This window comes from Rhagoletis pomonella, unplaced genomic scaffold (assembly GCF_013731165.1).
Source record: "Rhagoletis pomonella isolate Grant_MI unplaced genomic scaffold, Rhpom_1.0 Rhpom_scaffold_00001, whole genome shotgun sequence".
Lineage (NCBI taxonomy): Eukaryota > Metazoa > Arthropoda > Insecta > Diptera > Tephritidae > Rhagoletis > Rhagoletis pomonella.
In genome coordinates, this window is record NW_023458555.1 from 18,573,814 (window position 1) to 18,592,035 (window position 18,222).

Sequence of the window (18,222 nt, forward strand, 5' to 3'; positions counted from 1 at the left end):
CAAACTTGGCCGGCCTGCAACCAGAGCCCCGCGGACCCTGCTACGGCAACAAAAGCAATAAAAAAAATGCAATAACAGAAGCGTGCTGGCTGTCTGTCACTCACTTTGTATGACAAAAAGTACGTGGTCTCCGTTTCGTAGTCGAGGCACGTACGCGGCACCTCAGCGCCTACGAAGTCAGCTTGTGCTGTTGTCGGTCGAGTGGAGGCGTGTGTTGCGCTAGTCGCCAACGTTTGCGACCAGTGGGATGGTACTGTTGCCGCTGCTGGTGCTGACGCAGTTGCCGTTTCGCTAATGACATCGTTAATGCTGCTGCGTGCTTCCGCCTGTGTTACGACTGTATACTCAACCGTTGGTTCTGTGTTGATTTCCAATGCATTGAACAGCGCAGCAGCAGGCGGTTCATTATCCTCCACCGATGACGATAAAGATGAGGATGGCACCAAATGACTGTAGTTATCCGTATCCAAGAGCGACAGTAGCGACGCATAGTCGGCCGTTTCGATTTGGTGTGCGTGCACGTCACGTCGTTGACGCCCAACATGTCGCCCGTCCCCACCACCACCACCACCACCAGCACCTCCACTGGCTGCCGCATTACAATCGGCCAATGTTATTACACCCGTTTGCTCATTAACGTGAAACAATTCTGCACCGGTGCCCGAAAGACTATAACGTATGCCAGCATCACCGTACTGTCCTGAATCCACATCCTTTGCGGTGATGGTGGTGATATATTGCCCGGACAATGCTGCTTCTGACACACTTGCCGAATATGACTCATGCTCGAAAATTGGTTTATTATCATTTGCATCCAGTACGGTTATTGTGATGGTGGCAGTTGAAGATAACTTCGGATTGGTATCTGTCTCCTCTGCAATGACAAGCACGATGAATTTACGTTGATTGGGATTCTCATAGTCGAGTGTGCCATTGCCAACGCGTATATTGACTTGCGAGAAACCGTTCACGAATTTCGGCTCCACTTCGAATACGCCAGACACATCGTCCAAACGTAGCGAGAATTTCGAATTGATGCCAACATCACGATCCGTCACATTCATGTCGAGTGCGAGTGGCGTACCGGGTGCGGTATTTTCTTGCAAGGATACTTCATACTCTTTCTTGTTGAAAGTGGGTGGTGAATCGTTGACATCACGTATGGTTACAGTGGCTTGGGCGGTGGTGCTTGTAAGTGGATCACTACTGGCTGCGCCGTTGACAAGTTCACGGGCCTGGAAGAGAAAATATGGTGAAAAAAAACGTTTTTGAAAATTTGCAATCCAGGGAAGGGGAAGGAAATGTATTCTTAGAAACACCAGTAGGGCTTGAAAGTTTTCCAAAATGAGGACGTAAAAGGTATTAAATCATATACATAGAAGAATCTCAAACCACCAAGGGCAAGATATTGTTTTTAGCATACCAGGATAAAATTCGTTTATGTAAAAAATTATCAAAAACAAGTTAAACTTAAAACGTTAGCGACATTTTTTTCAAAATTTTATTTTTGATATAGAAATATTCCTAGGGTATATAGATGTAATTCTGTATCAAAAAAAATTTATAAAAAAATGGCGCTTCCGTTATTTTGGCGGTTAGGGCTCGATATGTAGGTTAGCTTTTATTTCGATTAGAAAATGGGGCGTGGCACCTCCCATACAAAAGGAATTTTTCATACTGCATATCTCAGGAAGTATTTGTTATGGAGATATATAAAATCAATTCCATATTCATGTAGGAGGGCTGCCACCTATTTAAAAAGTCGAATTCAACTTGAATAAAGGGACGAAAGAGTCGTAAAAAAGTTTTAATTTGAAAAGGGTTACCACCGTATCTGAATTAGATATTCGCGGGCTACATATGAAAAACCTTAAAATATAGCTGTTAAGAAACCTTAAGTTTGAACATTTAAAATATTATTTACATGTTTAACAAAGGTTGCCACCTGTTCAAATATTAAATTCAGTTAATTTATGTAAATGAATTATTGAATATGGGTATAAATCGAAATGGGTTTGAAAAGGCTTCATTTCTAAACCACATGTAGGAGGAATGCCACCTGTACAGAACTAAATCAAAGTCTAATTAAGGGAATTAGGGAATCGAAATATGTTCACAACTTCGGTTTTAGATGAAATAGCTTAAAGAAGGTTGCAGATTGAAAACATCTTGAAGAGGGTTGCTACCTGTTAAAAAGTCAAGTTCAAATAATTTTAGATTTTAAATGAATTAATATTTTATGGCTATCAATCTACATAAATGATTTTGAAAAAGCTTTATTTGTAAACAACATACATGTGAAGGGTTGCCACTTATTTGAAAAATCATATTTTACTTAAATTAATGGAATTCAGTAATTCGAATGTGTGTCAGACGAAATATGTTAAGAAGGTCCAGATTGAAAACATTTTTAATAGGGTTGCCACATATCGAATTACACACAAGTTAAAGTGTCCAAGGTAAGAGTTTTTAGACATCTTAAGTATGAACATTTGGAACTTTCTGAGGAGTTTGAAAAGGGTTGCCACCTGTTTTAAAACTAAAATTAAATTAAATTTTTAAATGAATTATTATTTATTTCTAAGTTATATGTAGCAGCGTTACACCCTGCTTGAAAAATCAAATCCAACTTGTATCAGGGGAATTGGCTAATTCAAATACATACTACATATGTTTGCATGTATGTATCTTAATATGGGTGTCAGACGAAAGAGTTTTAAGAGGTTTTCCACCTGTTTAAAAAGTAAAATTCAAACCATTTAGCAATTCGAATGAATTATTACATTACGGATATCAACCGAGATGGTTTTGAAACAGCTTAATTTCTAAACAACAAGTAGGAGGGTTGCCACTGTCTAAAAATTCAAATTGGGCTTCAATCCAGGGATTAAGTTACTTGGAAATGTATCGCAAGAAAGAGGCTTAATAAGAAAGTTCGTTTGCCAATAAATCTCTTATGTTTTTATTTGAGTTTAAGTATGTTGAGTTTTATTGAAATAAATTACACCTAACGTAGTACGCAGAAATTTTATACACTCAGCGAAACGGGTGAGGCTAAAAAAAGTGTTCAATTCAAAAGTTTTTACCGTTTAATTCTGCAACCAAAATTGAAATGTTTGAGATAAAAATAAAAACTTCTATGGAAAGAAAAATCAAATATCCATAAACCAATGCAGGAAAACTGATTTACTTCTGCTTATTTTTATGCGGTATGAAATTTGGCGGTGCTCGAGCATCAATGGAGGTGGGTGTTAGTAACGTGGGAAATCACCCCACTTTTGTAACCGTTAGCAGGGATGAGATCCTTGATAGCCATCAAATCAGTATGCCTACTGCAAGAACAGAAAATATCAAAGATTTCGAAGGACTATACGGTTGATGCCTTCTTGTCGTCGGGTAGCTACATGGGGTTTATTTTGTACAGATCGGATTTTAGTTAGATCAGCGGCCGGTGGGCGAAAAACTTGGAACGCAAGATGGATTGGATCTTCTACATGTTAATGATCGGCGTTGAAGGGAGCTCTTTAAATTATAAAGTCACATCTCCTGTTACTGGTTTAAGTTCTTGCCGGCTATTATCCGATACTCAACATCAAATCAAGCTGATAGTACAGCTCGATGTATGGAGAACGACAGAATGGAATCATTTAAACATGTGATACACAGAATGCCCGACATTAATACCATGTACCGCACTTTTTTCTCACCACTGGGAAGCTTTCGGGGATAGAGAATAGCCACTTGCCCAACTTTGCTGTTAGAATGGAGCGCTTTACTTCTCCAAAGCGTCATCGTTCCATCAATTCTTTTGTTTTTCCGTTGTAATCACCAAAGGCATTTACTGTAGGTATTCACATCTGCTTGGTTATCTGGTTAGACCTACTATGTGTTTATATTATTTACTCGTTTTACAACAACAAAATAACAATAACCTATAACCCGTTAAACTTATAACCAGATTGGTAGAACCTAGATTCCATCAGAATATTTTATATCGAAGAAACGCAATAATCTAAAATATTTTAGTGTGCCTTAAAACGGCCAAATTGGAAAAGCGGGATTTTTTTAAAACTAAAATTTTATAAAATTCAATTCCATACTATGTTTTCTACTTACCCTAACAGTAAGCGTTATCAGGCCTGTACTATCGGGAAGAGCCTCGCGATCCAATGGTTTTGCTGTACGCAATTCACCACTTCTCTCATCCAGCAAGAAATAGTCCATGGGATCTGAAAGGACAAGCAAGAAAAGGCAGTTACGTAAGTGTGCACATTAGGATAGTAAAAAATAAGTTAAGTCGGAGTTTTAATGCTCTCACCCCCTAGGTTTGTGCTACATCGAAAAAACTATACCCCAATATTTTTTTTTTTTTTTTTTTTTTTTGAAGTCAAAAAATATTTAGAGGTCGCTCAAAGCGCTGAAAGTTTTCCATATATTTTATATATATGAAAAAACAACTTTCCGTAGAAATGGTATAGAATTCTTCGATCGATGATTTTTGGCAATTTTTTTTTTTGTTGAAGGTTTTGCTAATGTTCTCCATATAAAAAATCGTCGATTATACTTTGTATGGAAGAAAATTACTGACATCGTCAACAAAAACAATTACCAAAAAGCAATGGTAAGTCCATTATTATACAAAATTTGAATGGGCTACAAAACTGGATGCCCATATTTCTTAGAGATCTAATGTAAAAGCTCGAAATTTTTACGAAAGCTTGTTGATTTTGTTTTTTAAATGTGGCAGAAAAATTGAAACTTGGTTTTATACGGTTTTTTGTTAAAAAATAAAATGTATTTTTATGAACATATAATTAAAAATAAAAAAAAAATAATAAAATAAAATTTGGCAATGTGCGAGTTATGTTGAGAGCATAGAAATTCCGACTTTACTTTTTCCCACATGCATTTTTGGAACACCCTAATGTACATACATATCTGAAAGGAAATGCAGATAAAAAAAGTGCCTGAGCGAACAAGAAGAAATAAATTCTTATACAAATTAAATATCAATTTGTTTTTTTTTTTTGTTGCTGCCACTTAAGTTTTCTTCGCGGTAATAGCTTCATTTGTAATGTATTCGTTTGTATAACTGCATTGTAACAACTTAATAAGTTTCTGTGTAATTGCGGAAATGCGCTTGCATTCTTCTGTTAATGAAAGCTCTCGCGCGCACACACACACACACACACACACACACACACACACACACACATACACGCCCACAATCAAATACACCACGTACAAATGCAATGAATCTTCTTTTCCGCGCTCAATAATTTATCAGATAATTGCGTAAAAAGCTTCATCCATTAATCAACTTAATTATTGCACTTACTCGTTAACAAATCGTAAACGATTTTTCTCGGTTCGCCTGTGTCACCATCGCGTGCCTGCACCTTCAGCACCAACGTGCCAATGGGACTATCCTCGTCGATGACCGCCGACAAGGAGCCTTGAAATACAGGCGGCTTATCCTGTACATCCTTAACGCGTACTTCGAAATTCGTTTGTGATTTATGTACGCCATCCTAACGAGCGGCAAGGGATGTAAGAAAATGTTCGAGAGCGAGAGAAATCAAAAAGAGGGAGAAAAAGTATTAAGAAAAAATTATTAAGTAAACGCTTAATTGAACATTAAAAAGCCAGTTGCCAATTGGTAATAAAAGTACAACATTCCGCCCACCAATCTACACCGACCCCTTTGTATATACATATGTAAGCATGCACATATATGCTTACCGTTGCTTCAATTTGAAAGTGATAAATCATGCGTTGATTATAATTCAGCGTATCATTTAGCACCACCGCTGCCTTCAGTACGGTCGGCTCGCGTGATAGCGGCTCCAAGCGGAATCTGTATGGGCGTATAATAAAAGCATCGGTAAGAAGTGGTTGAAATTTATAAAAAATATAAACAAGATATAAAAAGAACCGTTTTTTTTTTCTTAATTTCCTTCAAGCATTGTATACACTGTTTGCACGTTACATTCACACTGCATACACTTACTTGTTGCATGCCTCCGGACTCTGTTCCTGTGGCAGGCATTTTAAGTCGAGACTCTCGCCGATGGTATCGCGGTCTGTGACAAGTATTTGATTGAAAATTGTTGTGCCAATGGCGGCATCTTCATTGACATCTGTTTCGTAGGGTGTCTGTGTGGAGAGAAAGGGGAATGATTAAACACATATTAGATAGTAAAAGAATACTAGTTGTTAAGATATGTACAAAAGCAATGGAATAATTTGCGTAATAACTCAAAGAAATTTCAAATTTTTTAACCGGCTGCAAAAACGGAGGAGGTTATCAATTCGTCGGACCATTTTTTTGTATGTTTGTTACCAGATTACTATGAACATGGTGAACCGCTTTCGATAATTCTTTACCGGAAAGGATGTACCTCAAGAATGGTCCCAGGCTTAGGCCGGCTTAATGGAATCAAAGTTAACATAGACGCCACTACATACTGACTACATTACGCCCGTTTAGAATTTTAATATAAGGATACATGTATGGTTGCCAACCAGAGAAGAAAGGAACGAAGGGCTTCCAACGGCTAATGATTGTTGAAAAATGGAGCAGAGAACCGACACCGGCGGAGGATCTGCAGATCGTCTGCCACAATCAGGCAGCGTGTTCGAAGCTGAGACTTATGCTATACATAAGGCAGCTAGTTCTTTGTTAATCAGCACGGTTCCAATAGGGAAGGCCACTAATTTCGTTGATGTCCAGCGGCGGTAAAATCAATAGGAACCAAAATGGTGGTATTTGGCAGTATACGGAAAAGTCTTGTCGTTTTGCCGTCACTAGGTCATTTCCACGTTATTATTTTCTTGGTTTCTGGATTATGCAATATCTAAGGAAACCTGGCAGCCGCTGAGATGACCAGGTGTGGTTAGACGAAACGAGACACATAACTCTATCTGCCACCTTTTAGTGATGAAATGAAGAAATTGATGGACCAAACGAGATGATTGTAAGTAACCCCTATCAATCGATCTAATAAAAGGAGACCAGACTTATGAACAGCTTCATAAATCTCTTGAGAACTAATCATATACTAGGAAGAGAGAAGATTTTGTTAAAAAAACTGCTAACGGAGCACATACATATGTATGTGACGGTTCTAAATCGTCTATTATGATATCCTTCAGAATATCGGAGCAGCTACATTATTATTATGCCGAGTTATAATCAAAAAACTTTAAGAGATTCCATACTCATTTTTTTCAGACATACGTGAACAAGCGTGAACTCAAAGGACTAAGTCACTTTGACTGGATATTGGATCATCGTTAGAATCGGTCAAGCCTGATTTGTAATACATTTGAAGGCTTGTTGCCTAATATGCTGTCTTCGAAGTTTCACACAATTGCGAATGAAATTAGTAGTTCTACAAGAGTCCAATGTGACTCTACGCAGCCATAGTTAAGCCCATAAAGTTCTATCGAGACCTCGACACTTAGGATGTTTAGAGAAGACTTCACTATTCCGAAAGCTGGAACGCGTACAGAAGACCGCCCCCCCCCCCCATCGAGATCAGCATGACACTAAAGACTACTCGCCCTTCTGGCACTTACGCCAAGCTTAACATAGCGCCCGGTGCTATCGTATGCAAGGCTCCGGCCAGACTTAGAGACACGGGGTGCTTAATTGATTCTGGATATTGGCGCTGTACTTTTCTTGGAAACTTTTACTTTATCTCTGCTAATACAGATCGCTGCTTGGCTATACTGGCACCCACGAGGTTTTTCCCACTCACATCTCCTGTAGGGATGAATGGACGGAAAGTGGAAGTGGGAACTTCTACACTGATGGGTCGAGAGAAGTGGTGGACGAAGAGAGTGGTGGATGAGTATTTCCCAATTTAGACCGGCAGATCACTACACAGTTTTCCAGGCAGAAGTACCGCCATTCGGCGTCAGAGCGGGCGAGTTCGCTCACAATGTGCTCTCTATATGCTATTCCGACTAGTAGCCCATAGTTATTTTACCGGAAACTGCGCTGCGGATGAGTTGACCGGGGAATTCTTCCCCGGGTCAATCTCATCGATAAAATAAAAAGTGGGGGCAGCTCTAGCTACATGTGGGCTGCTATGGGAAAGATGGGCGTTGGGTCATATCAGCGAACGATTGGAGACATGTGCAACTTTACCGTCATTCTCAAACTCAATTTTTGTATGTGAGGACCGGTGGATTTTTGTTGTTACACGAAAAGTCGGCTTGGCTGGACGACGACTGTTACATTTCATCTCTTCTCCAATCAAACTCATCATTAGTCTACCTAGGTCATAGAAGTAGAAGATTCTTTGTACAATCAGTGTTAAGAACTCAGTTTAGGGATACAAAGGATCTTCTATATTGTTGAAGCTCCTTTTCGTCAAACGCTTATGTAATTAATTAACCATTTCCTAAAATTTATTTTAATGTGCAAGCTCCTGGTATGGGTAAGATTTCCGTTAATCCAGCAGAAAATTTTTAACTGCTTGTGTGTACCAATAAACCTTTGTGGCCTAGTTCAGGGCTATATCAGGCACATTTCGGGACTAGTTCCCACCTGGTTTTGTACCATTTGGCGACTAGTTTGGAATTATTTCGGGGATAGTTCAACACCTGTTCAGGACTATTTGGGGACTAGTTCACAACTATTTTGAGGCCCATTTTATGACTATTTTAGGACCATTTGGGGTCTATCTGTGAATCATTTTGGGGCCGTTTCAAGACTTGTTCGAGATCCTTTCGGGACAAGTTCAGGACCCATTCAGAACCACTTCAGGACAATTTCGTGACTAGCCTGCGTATAATCCTGAAATAGTGCTATACTATTCCCGAAGTGGCAATGAAAAAGTCTTGTACTGCTCCCGACAAAATAAGTAAAATAAAAGAAAATCAATGTTTAATTTCTAACCCAACCTACTTATACAACTGAATCGCAAACTTCACATGCACCTGGTACTATTTAGGACTAACTATTTCCAAACAAAAAAATTTAAATTTCCCAATAGAACTTACATTCTGAAATTCCGGTGGATTATCATTTTCATCTAGCACAATTATAGTAATTGGCACTTGTACGATATTGTCTTGATCAGATTCACCATCTGGATTGACCTGATCTCGTATTGTGACATGAAATAATAGGCTATCCTTTTCCTCGCGATCTAATGGCTTAATTAGTTTTATTATACCCGTAATGGGATCCACTTCAAAGTGTTCCGAACCGATTGCACCAAATGTGACATTGCTGCCTTCGGGATCATAGCCCTGCAGCTGAGCCACGACTGTGCCAACGGCTGCATTCTCCTCGAGCACAATATTATTGAGTACTTGAGTGAAAACTGGCGGGCGATTTGTTTCGGCTGTGAAAGAGAGGAAAATTATATGCGTTTGGTTAAAGATTTGTAGTGAAAGAACAAAAAAAAAACAACTGAAAGAGGAGCTAAGCTAAGCGTGATTGGTTCAAAATGTGCGGTTTATTGTGCAATATTAAAATTTACTTACAGCTGACTAACGGTACGATGCTGACGAGCGCGAACAATAGCAGCTGGTAGTGCGTGTGCGATAATTTTAATCTAGCCATTGTGTTGTTGTGCTGCAAAAATGAAAAGAATGTGAAATTGCATAAGCAAATTGTATAATAAATAAAGTGAAAGAAAATGTTTCTTCTTGGTTTGGGAAAAAATAAAAATACATATGTATGTATGTATATGTATTTATGTACTTAGATTTTGTTAAATTAAAATTTACAATTTATGCCGTATTTTTTTTTGCAAATTTATGGTGCTCAAAGGGTTAAGCTTTTCTATTGAAAAGTCTCGATGGATTTTGACGGTATGCGAGTTGAACAAAAAAAAGGAAAAATATTTAAAAAACAGTATAAACAAGTAAAGAAGTATAAGTTCGTATTAAATATCGTTTTTTCAACTTTCTGTAAACAAACCGTTTCGATAATCCGTTAATTAATTAGTGAAATAAAATATTACAACAGTGCCGATGTCAAAGAAGGTGTTCCAAAGCGATCTATTTTGAAATAATTTTCAAGAAGGTTACCACCTGCTCAAAAAGTTAAATCAATTTAATTAACAAGTTAGATGAAATATTTGTATATAGGTATAATAAGAGGAAGGTTTAAAAAAAAAACTTAATTTCGAAGACAGTTTTTAAACAATCAATTCAACAAAAATTTTAGGAAAGCTTCATTTCGTAAAGTTTTTGAAGATGGATGCCCCCTGTTTGGAAATTCAAAGTCAACTTAGTTAACAAGTTAAATAAAATATTGTAATATAGGTTCAAACAAAAAATTGTTAAGACAACTTTGTGTATTGATTTTAGACGAAGGTTGCCAACTGCTTAGAAGTTCGATATTAATTAAATTAACAAGTTAAGTTAAATATTTTAATATGGGTGTCAGACGAAAGATTGAAAAAAAAATTTTCGCCATCTGTTTAGTAATTCAAAATCTAAACACAATATTTCAATAAGGCTGTCGTTAAATTTAATGAGTGGTTATGTTATTTCCCAAAAGATCACCTACATTGAATTGTTTTCGTAATATAGCTCCCTTAGAAGTAATTTCAGATGAATATTTAAACGGAACTTAAATTTAATTTTGGATTGTTCTTTAAATAAGCTAAACAAGTGGCAACACTGTTACTGGTCCCTTGAAATTGTTTTTGCATTTGTTTGTTTGTTTACATTTTGTGCTGAACAGCTGATTGTTGTTTTGCAAGATTGATTAAACCACTTATCTACCAATCTTGGTTGTTTGGTACAAGCACAGGGTTGCATATCTCATATTTAAATAGCCAATATTGGCCATTTAAGTGCAGAATAAATGTATGATCTAAACATAAATTTTTTGAATTAATGAACAATCTCTACTTAAATAGGCCATCTTTGTCACTCTGGGCCTTTTGTTTGACAGCCATATGTAATATTGTATCAAATTGATTTTCAATTTCAAACTTGTGGCAACCCTGTTCAAAATACTTCGGAAATAAATCTTTCTTAAACATCTTTCGTTTAACATGCATGTTGTAATATTTAATTTAACTTTAAAATTGGTGGCAACGCTCCATACAAATATCTTCGAAACCAGGCTTTCTAATAACTCTTTCGATCGAAATTCATATTGTAATATTTTATTCAACATAATAATTAAATGGAACTGGGCTTTTAAAATGGTGCCAATACTCTCCGAAATATTTTTAAAATAAAGTTTTTTTAATCGACTTTCATAAAAGGAGGGGGTTATAAGTTCGTCGGAATATTTTTTTTTATTACATTTTTTTTTTATGTATGTTACCGCATAACTTTAGACCACGTCAACCGATTTCGATAATTCTTTTTGCATCGGAAAGGTAGTGTCTCAGAGGTGATGAGAAGTTGTTTAGATCCGATCATTGGGTCATGAAAAAATTAACGGTACTCCTAAATTTTTATATGAGAGTTGAAGTCGGTTTTGTTTTTTGCTTAAAAATTACTTGTTAAACTTTAGTATCTCGTTGGACACTCACATTGTAATGATTTATTTATTTTTTATTAAAAAATGGGATTTGACTTCAAAACAGGTGGCAACGCTCTTTAAAATAGTTTCTGAAACATTAGTTCTTCGTCTGCCACCCATATTGTAATAATACTTCATTTAACCTATTATCAAATTTGAATTTAACACTTTAAACAGGTGTCAACCCCCTCAAAAATGTTTTGGAAATAAAGAGTTTTACGTCGCGTTTGCTTGGCATCCATATTGTAAAATTTCGTTGAACTTTTAATTTAAATTGAATTTATTTTATTAGGCAGGTGGCAACCTTCAAAAAAATATTTTATATGTTAAGCTATGTGCGCGCCAAATTTTATCCAAATTCGTTCGGCTGTGATAGTGAGATATCTTATTTAATTTTTGGAAACTTTAAAAAGTGTGTGAGTCCTTGCTCACCCTGGTACTATGTAATATGATTGTTTAACAATTTAGCTGAAAAAGTTAATGAACGTCAAAAAGTTAATGACGGTGTCAAAATGTTAACAGTATACTCACAAAAAATTTAAATAATGCAACAAATATATACATATGTATATGCATGTGTAATGTGTATGTAGCATATGTATGTATGCATGTATATACATATGTTACACATGCATTGTCTGTTTGCTCGAAAGCCACACAAATTGGCGCCAAAGAACTTTCATGCAAAGCCATCAGCAACCACTGAATTTTTGCTTTCATCAAACCACTTAAACCTCATCACATACCCTCCGCACTTAACAAGCAACACCACTTGATTGCAGCCAAGTTTGCACAACTTCGCACGACATTAATTACAGCAATTTGTGCGCGGACGCACCATTCCAACTCATTCACTAGCATGCCTCCTCCCTCCGTAGCTCGCGCGATTCCCACTTAGAATCCCAAAACAAATATTCACTAAAAATGTAAAATAGTTTTTCGGCTTTTTAAGCTTCGAGTCTGAAGTTCGGGTGTGCACTAATTAATGCCACAGCGCGAAAAAGGCAACAGCGCAACGCTGCTGCAGCTACCCGAATTTTGGCGTTGGATTTTATTGCCTTGCGGGTGTTGGCACACAAAACAGAAATAAGCGCAGCAACAGCAGCTGTTGGAGCAAGAAACTGCAGATGTTGCTGCCGCACTGCCGCACTGCCGCAGTGGAAAAGCAAACAAAGAAGTGATGCCGGCGCAAAAACTATAAAAAAAAATAAAAATAAAAGACAAACTGAAAACGAAAAAGGCGGACAAAAAACTAACGCCAATGAGTGACTAACAAAAACATTCTCAACATTCAAACATACAGTGGGGTAAATTGTGAATAAGGGTAAACAGCAAACATGCAAACACTACTGGGGCGCAATCGTAGTGCGGCACTAGCAACAACTTCATTAGCTGCATATAGCAACGCCGCCACCGGCAGCACCAACAGCGCGCGAGGACGACAGCAGGAAGTCAACTTTTGACGCACTTAAATCAAAACATCAACACCGAAAGCATAACTACGGTGACCATATTTTATTTATGCGAGCCGAATAGAGGACAAACAATAATTTTGCAAATTTTTTCCATAAAAGCTAACAGATCTTAATACTTTCTTTAATGCTCTTAGATGTATGCATTAGCCCTGAAACAGTATCCTTATAGTAACATCATAAATTTTTAGGATATTATTTCACGAAATGTTTACTCAAAAAAATTTATTACAAAAGCTTCGGTAAATTTTAGTATGATAAAGTGGAAGTTTTAAGTAGCTAGGACTTACCGTTAGTTTTTGGCAATTTTTTTTGTCGACATTGCTACGCATTTTTTTCATGAAAGGTTAGTATGCTGGACAATGTTTTGATAGGTTTGATAGGTGATAGGTTTTTGAAATGAGCAGCACGTTGCCTAGCATTTTATTATACTAAATTTTAATGAGCTAAGAAACTGCAACCAAATTTTTTTCTAGAGGTTCTGATTAAAAAGTTTGAAATTTTGGTGAAAATTTGCAGAATTGATTCCCATAGTTTTTGCACAAAGTCGGATATTTCGCTTTACTTAAAAAATAGTAATAAACATTAAATAAACACAAGAAAAATAGCCGAACTTTGCTAAAATGTATAATTCAGACTGGTACATAGGCATTCCATTTTAATGAGCTTTTAAGGCGTCGAAATACCGAACCTGGAATACGGAACAAATACAGGACATTAAAATAAATACAGAACATTTGGCGGCCCGTATAAAATAAATTAATTGCCAGGACAATTGGTCAAAAAAATAGGACTGTCCCGTATAATACAGTACGGATGGTCACCGTAAACATAACCCGCCCGTCAAGCGGCTCCATCAACTTCGTGAGCAGCGGTACTGCAGTTGAAAGCTGTTAAGTCGAGTGCGTCGGGTGGAGTGGAAAAACAAATAGCGTGAATTGTGCCTGCAAGCAAGCAACGAGTATATTTAGTAAGCGAGCGAGTGCGCAAAAAAGCCACTTGAGGGTGCGCAGCGAGCAAAATCAAGTGAGTGCAGCATCAACAGTTGCAGTGGCAGTAATAGCAGCAACAAGAGAAATCACAAATAGCGACAGGGACACAGCAACGAAGCAACAGGACGGGTATAACAGACAACACACTTGCACACTTGACGAGTTGAGTGTTGCAGCTTTGAAGCGCGTGTTGCCAAAGTGCCAAAAAGTAATGTTTACACCAACACTACTGCCAGCGGCAGTCAGCATCAGCCTGAAAAAAGCCGCCCTCCATCACACACCCGATCAATTAACTCTCTTCTTCAAGTGTTGATGTGGCATACGCGCTTATTGTGGTATGCAACAAGCGTTTGCTGTCTGTTTTTTTTGACACATTTAGCAAGAGTTTTTGCTGCACAATTTCTTTATTGTTTTCTTTCTTGTTTTTTTTTTTGCTTTTTTGATGCACAGCTGCTTTCCGGTTCTTATGTTTGTCTGCGTTAAAATTTTTTCCTTATCATCGGCGATTCCTTCCTTCCTTCCTTATTCTACGCTTCATTTAGTTTACTTAAGTGTTTTACACTTGCAAGTTCACGCAATGTTTTTGTTGTTTACATATTCTAAAGCTAAATGGAGAATATTAAAAAATAGGCGTTAGTATCAGCTACTCATGAAGATTGATATGTAAACATCTGTGCACGGCTAGGAAAATCATTCGGCGATTCAGTTACATATATAAATAAGTTAGGTTAAATATTAAACATTGATTTGATTTCATTTTATTCATACTGTCGAGACCAGTACACGACTTTTTCGTAAGCACTTCGAGGATAGTTCTTCTAGTACTTTCGAAGTACCCCGAAATAATCCCGGACTAGCCCCAAAATTGTCCTGGGAATTCTCGAAGTGGTTTTAAAAAGCTATGAACATATCCCGAAAGGAACTTGAACTAGTCTTGAATCGGACCAGTTTTGCCACCCACATATTTTCCCCCTTACCAAAAAAACGTAGCAAAACGCCTGTGAGGGTACCAAGAAGATTTGTTTACAGTTATAAGAGACAAATCTTTTTTGCTTTGCATTAAATTTTTCTTAAAAAAAAAAAAATTAAACATAGATTAACTTTACTAAATTAATGATTGACAAAAATTACTTTAGCCTAAAATCACACAAATTAAGAGGAGCTACATTAATGGCAACAAATATTGGCACAGAGAAATTTTCACAATGTCGTTATGCACAACATTTTTTATTATAATTTTTTCCGCTATTTTTTTTTTATAAAAGTCTAGTTCATACTATAGCAGAAAATATAATTTATAGACTGTGTTCAAAACTCAGGAAAAATCAATAAATTCTTATGCAAAATTTAAATTTTTTAAAAAAAGATTTGTTATAACTTTTTTGAATACGCAGTTTTGTAGTACTCTTCGGCTTTATTGCATGCCTCACAAAAGGCCGAAACTTCTTTGGGAAGCCATGCAAATATGTTTGTAGATAGTTCAAAATAGCAAAAATACAGATATTTTATAAAAATGCCTACGTCTCTGATACAAAAGTACCAAAATTGGCAACGCTGAATCGGACGAGAAATGGTCCCTTACTAGTCCCAAAATGATTCAAAACAAGTCCCGAAATGTTACTGAAATAGTCCCCAACTAGTTCCGAAATCGTCCGAAAATATCTCTAAACCAAGCCCAAAATGTTCCTGACCTACTCCTGTTAAACACCCGAACTAGTCCCGCAATAGTCCTGCAAGAGGCTTGAGCTAGTCTAAAATAGTCTCGGATTGGTCCTAAACTAGCGAAAATCCATGTTTTTCGCACCCAAAAAAATTGATTTATTTTTACACAAGGAGGAAAAACAAAAACTTGTATATATCCGAGATACCGGAACAGATTAAAAGCTGTTCAATATACATATAAAAAATATATATTTCTTGGCGCAGCAATGCAAGCCGTTACGCAAAATTTTTAATAAAAAATAGCTAAGCTACCTATCTCTTAAAAAGGTTTTCATTTATCCTTTTTGCTGTCGAATATGTATTTCCTTCTCATTAAATACTTATATGCGACCTACTGGGTACTATATTGTATTTCAATACTTAAAATTAATGATGTGCTTGTAAAATAAATTCTTCGCCAATACGCACCACTACTACCATGTATTATCTTAAACACAGCAACATTTACCAAAACATGAGCAACTCAATTACACAAAAATTTTCACTAAATCCCACGTTTTAATGGCCAAACCAAAATGACGTTATTTGCCATTGCGGTACTTGTACTCATATGGACATACATATGTAAGTTTGTATATAGATAAGTATGCAAATTTGTTTTGACTGCAACCTTTTTGGGAGCGAATTACCAGTTCACGCGCATAAATACATACATATGTACATATGTATATAACATGTAATAGAGATAAGCAAACATAAGCACTCTATATTTCGATACCATGCAGGAAAAATCAATGTACTTAAAGTGCATAACTAGATGGGTTGACTCTTTAACAGGGCAATTCTGGCAACTGTCTTTCGAGTCACCACAGCCTCTTGTAAGACAAAAGTCTTTCATAAGACAATTGTCAATTCTGGCAATATCTTGATAGCTTTTTCAAAAGACTAATTGAAAGATCTGCAAACGAGAACGTCGTAGCGTTATGCGGTTTGCCTTTAAGAAATAAGTTTGTTAAAAATTAAATGTAAGTAAAAAGCATATACTTTAAAGGTTTTTTATAATAAAAGGTAATAAACAAAATAACATTTAATAAAAACAAGTAAGAAAGTCTAAGTTCGGGCGGAGCCGAACATTAAATACCCGGCGCAAGTATTAAAGATATGTTTTCCACCTTGCCGAAAGCTACCGCTGCATGATAAGCCGGGGTGTATACATTTTAAGTAAATTAGCGTCCTTAAATTTCGACATATTGAAATTTCAAGCATTTCTGAAATTTATTGTTATATGAAAAGCGGCCGTAATTTAAGACCGATTTCAACAATTTTTAACGGTTTGCTTTTATGTGGCAAGCACAATAATCATACCGAGTTTGGTACAAATTGCTAGAACGGTTAGCGAGATACATATATGTAATCACAAGTGGGCGGTGCCACGCCCATTTTCCAAAAATTTATCATAAGCGTATTTCTTGCTAAAGAATTGTTGCAACCATCAATTTTGAATAAATTAGCTTTGATATTTACTGATTTATCGAAGATTTTGTATTTCTCCAAATTACCGTTATATGGAATGTGGGCGTGGTTATTGTCCGATTTTAAAAAGTTTCGGCCATTTGGTATGCTGTACCAGGACCAACAACTGTGCCAAGTTTGGAAGAAATTTGTGCAGCGGTTACCAAGATATACACATGTAACCATAAGTGGGCGTGGCTATGCCCATTTGCCAAAATTTTAAAATATTCTTATTTTTCGTCTAAAACTCATTGTAAATATCAATTTTGAGTGAATTATCTTCAGTAGTTACTAAAATATCGCAGTTTTCGTATTTCAGAAAATTACCGTTATATGGGAGGTAGGCGTGGTTATTGTCCGATTTTTTAAATTTTCGGCCATTTAGTATGATGTATCAAGGCCAACAACTGTGCCGAGTTTGGAAGAAATTGGTTACCAAGATATACACATGTAACCATAAGTGGGCGTGGCTACGCCCATTTGCCAAAATTTTAAAATATTCTTATTTTTCGTCTAAAACTCATTGTAAATATCAATTTTGAGTGAATAATCTTCAGTAGTTACTAAAATATCGCAGTTTTCGTATTTCTGAAAATTACCGTTATATGGGAGGTAGGCGTGGTTATTGTCCGATTTCGCCCATTTTCAATACCATCCGTCCTACGCCCAAAAGAAGTTCACGTACCAAGTTTCATTAAGATATCTCAATTTTTACTCGAGTTATCGGGTATAAAAAAAAAAAATTAAAATGAAAATGAAAAAAATCGAAATAAAATTTTTTTTAATTAAATGATATAAAAATAAAAAATTATTCTGTCAATGTTATTGTGGCTTGTTAACATTTTATTTGTAATATTTTTATTGAGCTTTGTACCACGATTGTTTATTAGGAAAAATTGAAAAAGCAACAAAGTCTAAGCGGTAGAAGTTATAGCACTATTTCGGAGATCACCACATCTCCTCATCAGACTTCTTTTTTCTAGACTTCAGCAGGAATCGAACCTGCGAATTCGATGTTCAAAGTCAGAAGCGTTAACCACTGAGCTATGTACATCCCGTAAACTCTTGTTGCTAATTC

General features: G+C 36.5%; 1 protein-coding gene across 1 annotated transcript in view; it reads right to left on the reverse strand.

Annotated features, from left to right (window-relative positions):
• Positions 1-9,587, reverse strand: part of LOC118740335 (cadherin-87A) — a gene marked incomplete at its 5' end in the record, with an annotated part of 28,163 nt that extends 18,576 nt beyond the window's left edge. Inside the window, 7 exon segments of the mRNA XM_036471829.1 lie at positions 105-1,235; positions 4,117-4,229; positions 5,339-5,531; positions 5,743-5,857; positions 6,011-6,156; positions 9,013-9,359; positions 9,502-9,587. Coding sequence (XP_036327722.1) covers positions 105-1,235; positions 4,117-4,229; positions 5,339-5,531; positions 5,743-5,857; positions 6,011-6,156; positions 9,013-9,359; positions 9,502-9,580 — 2,124 coding nt within the window.
• Positions 9,588-18,222: the final 8,635 nt, after the last annotated feature.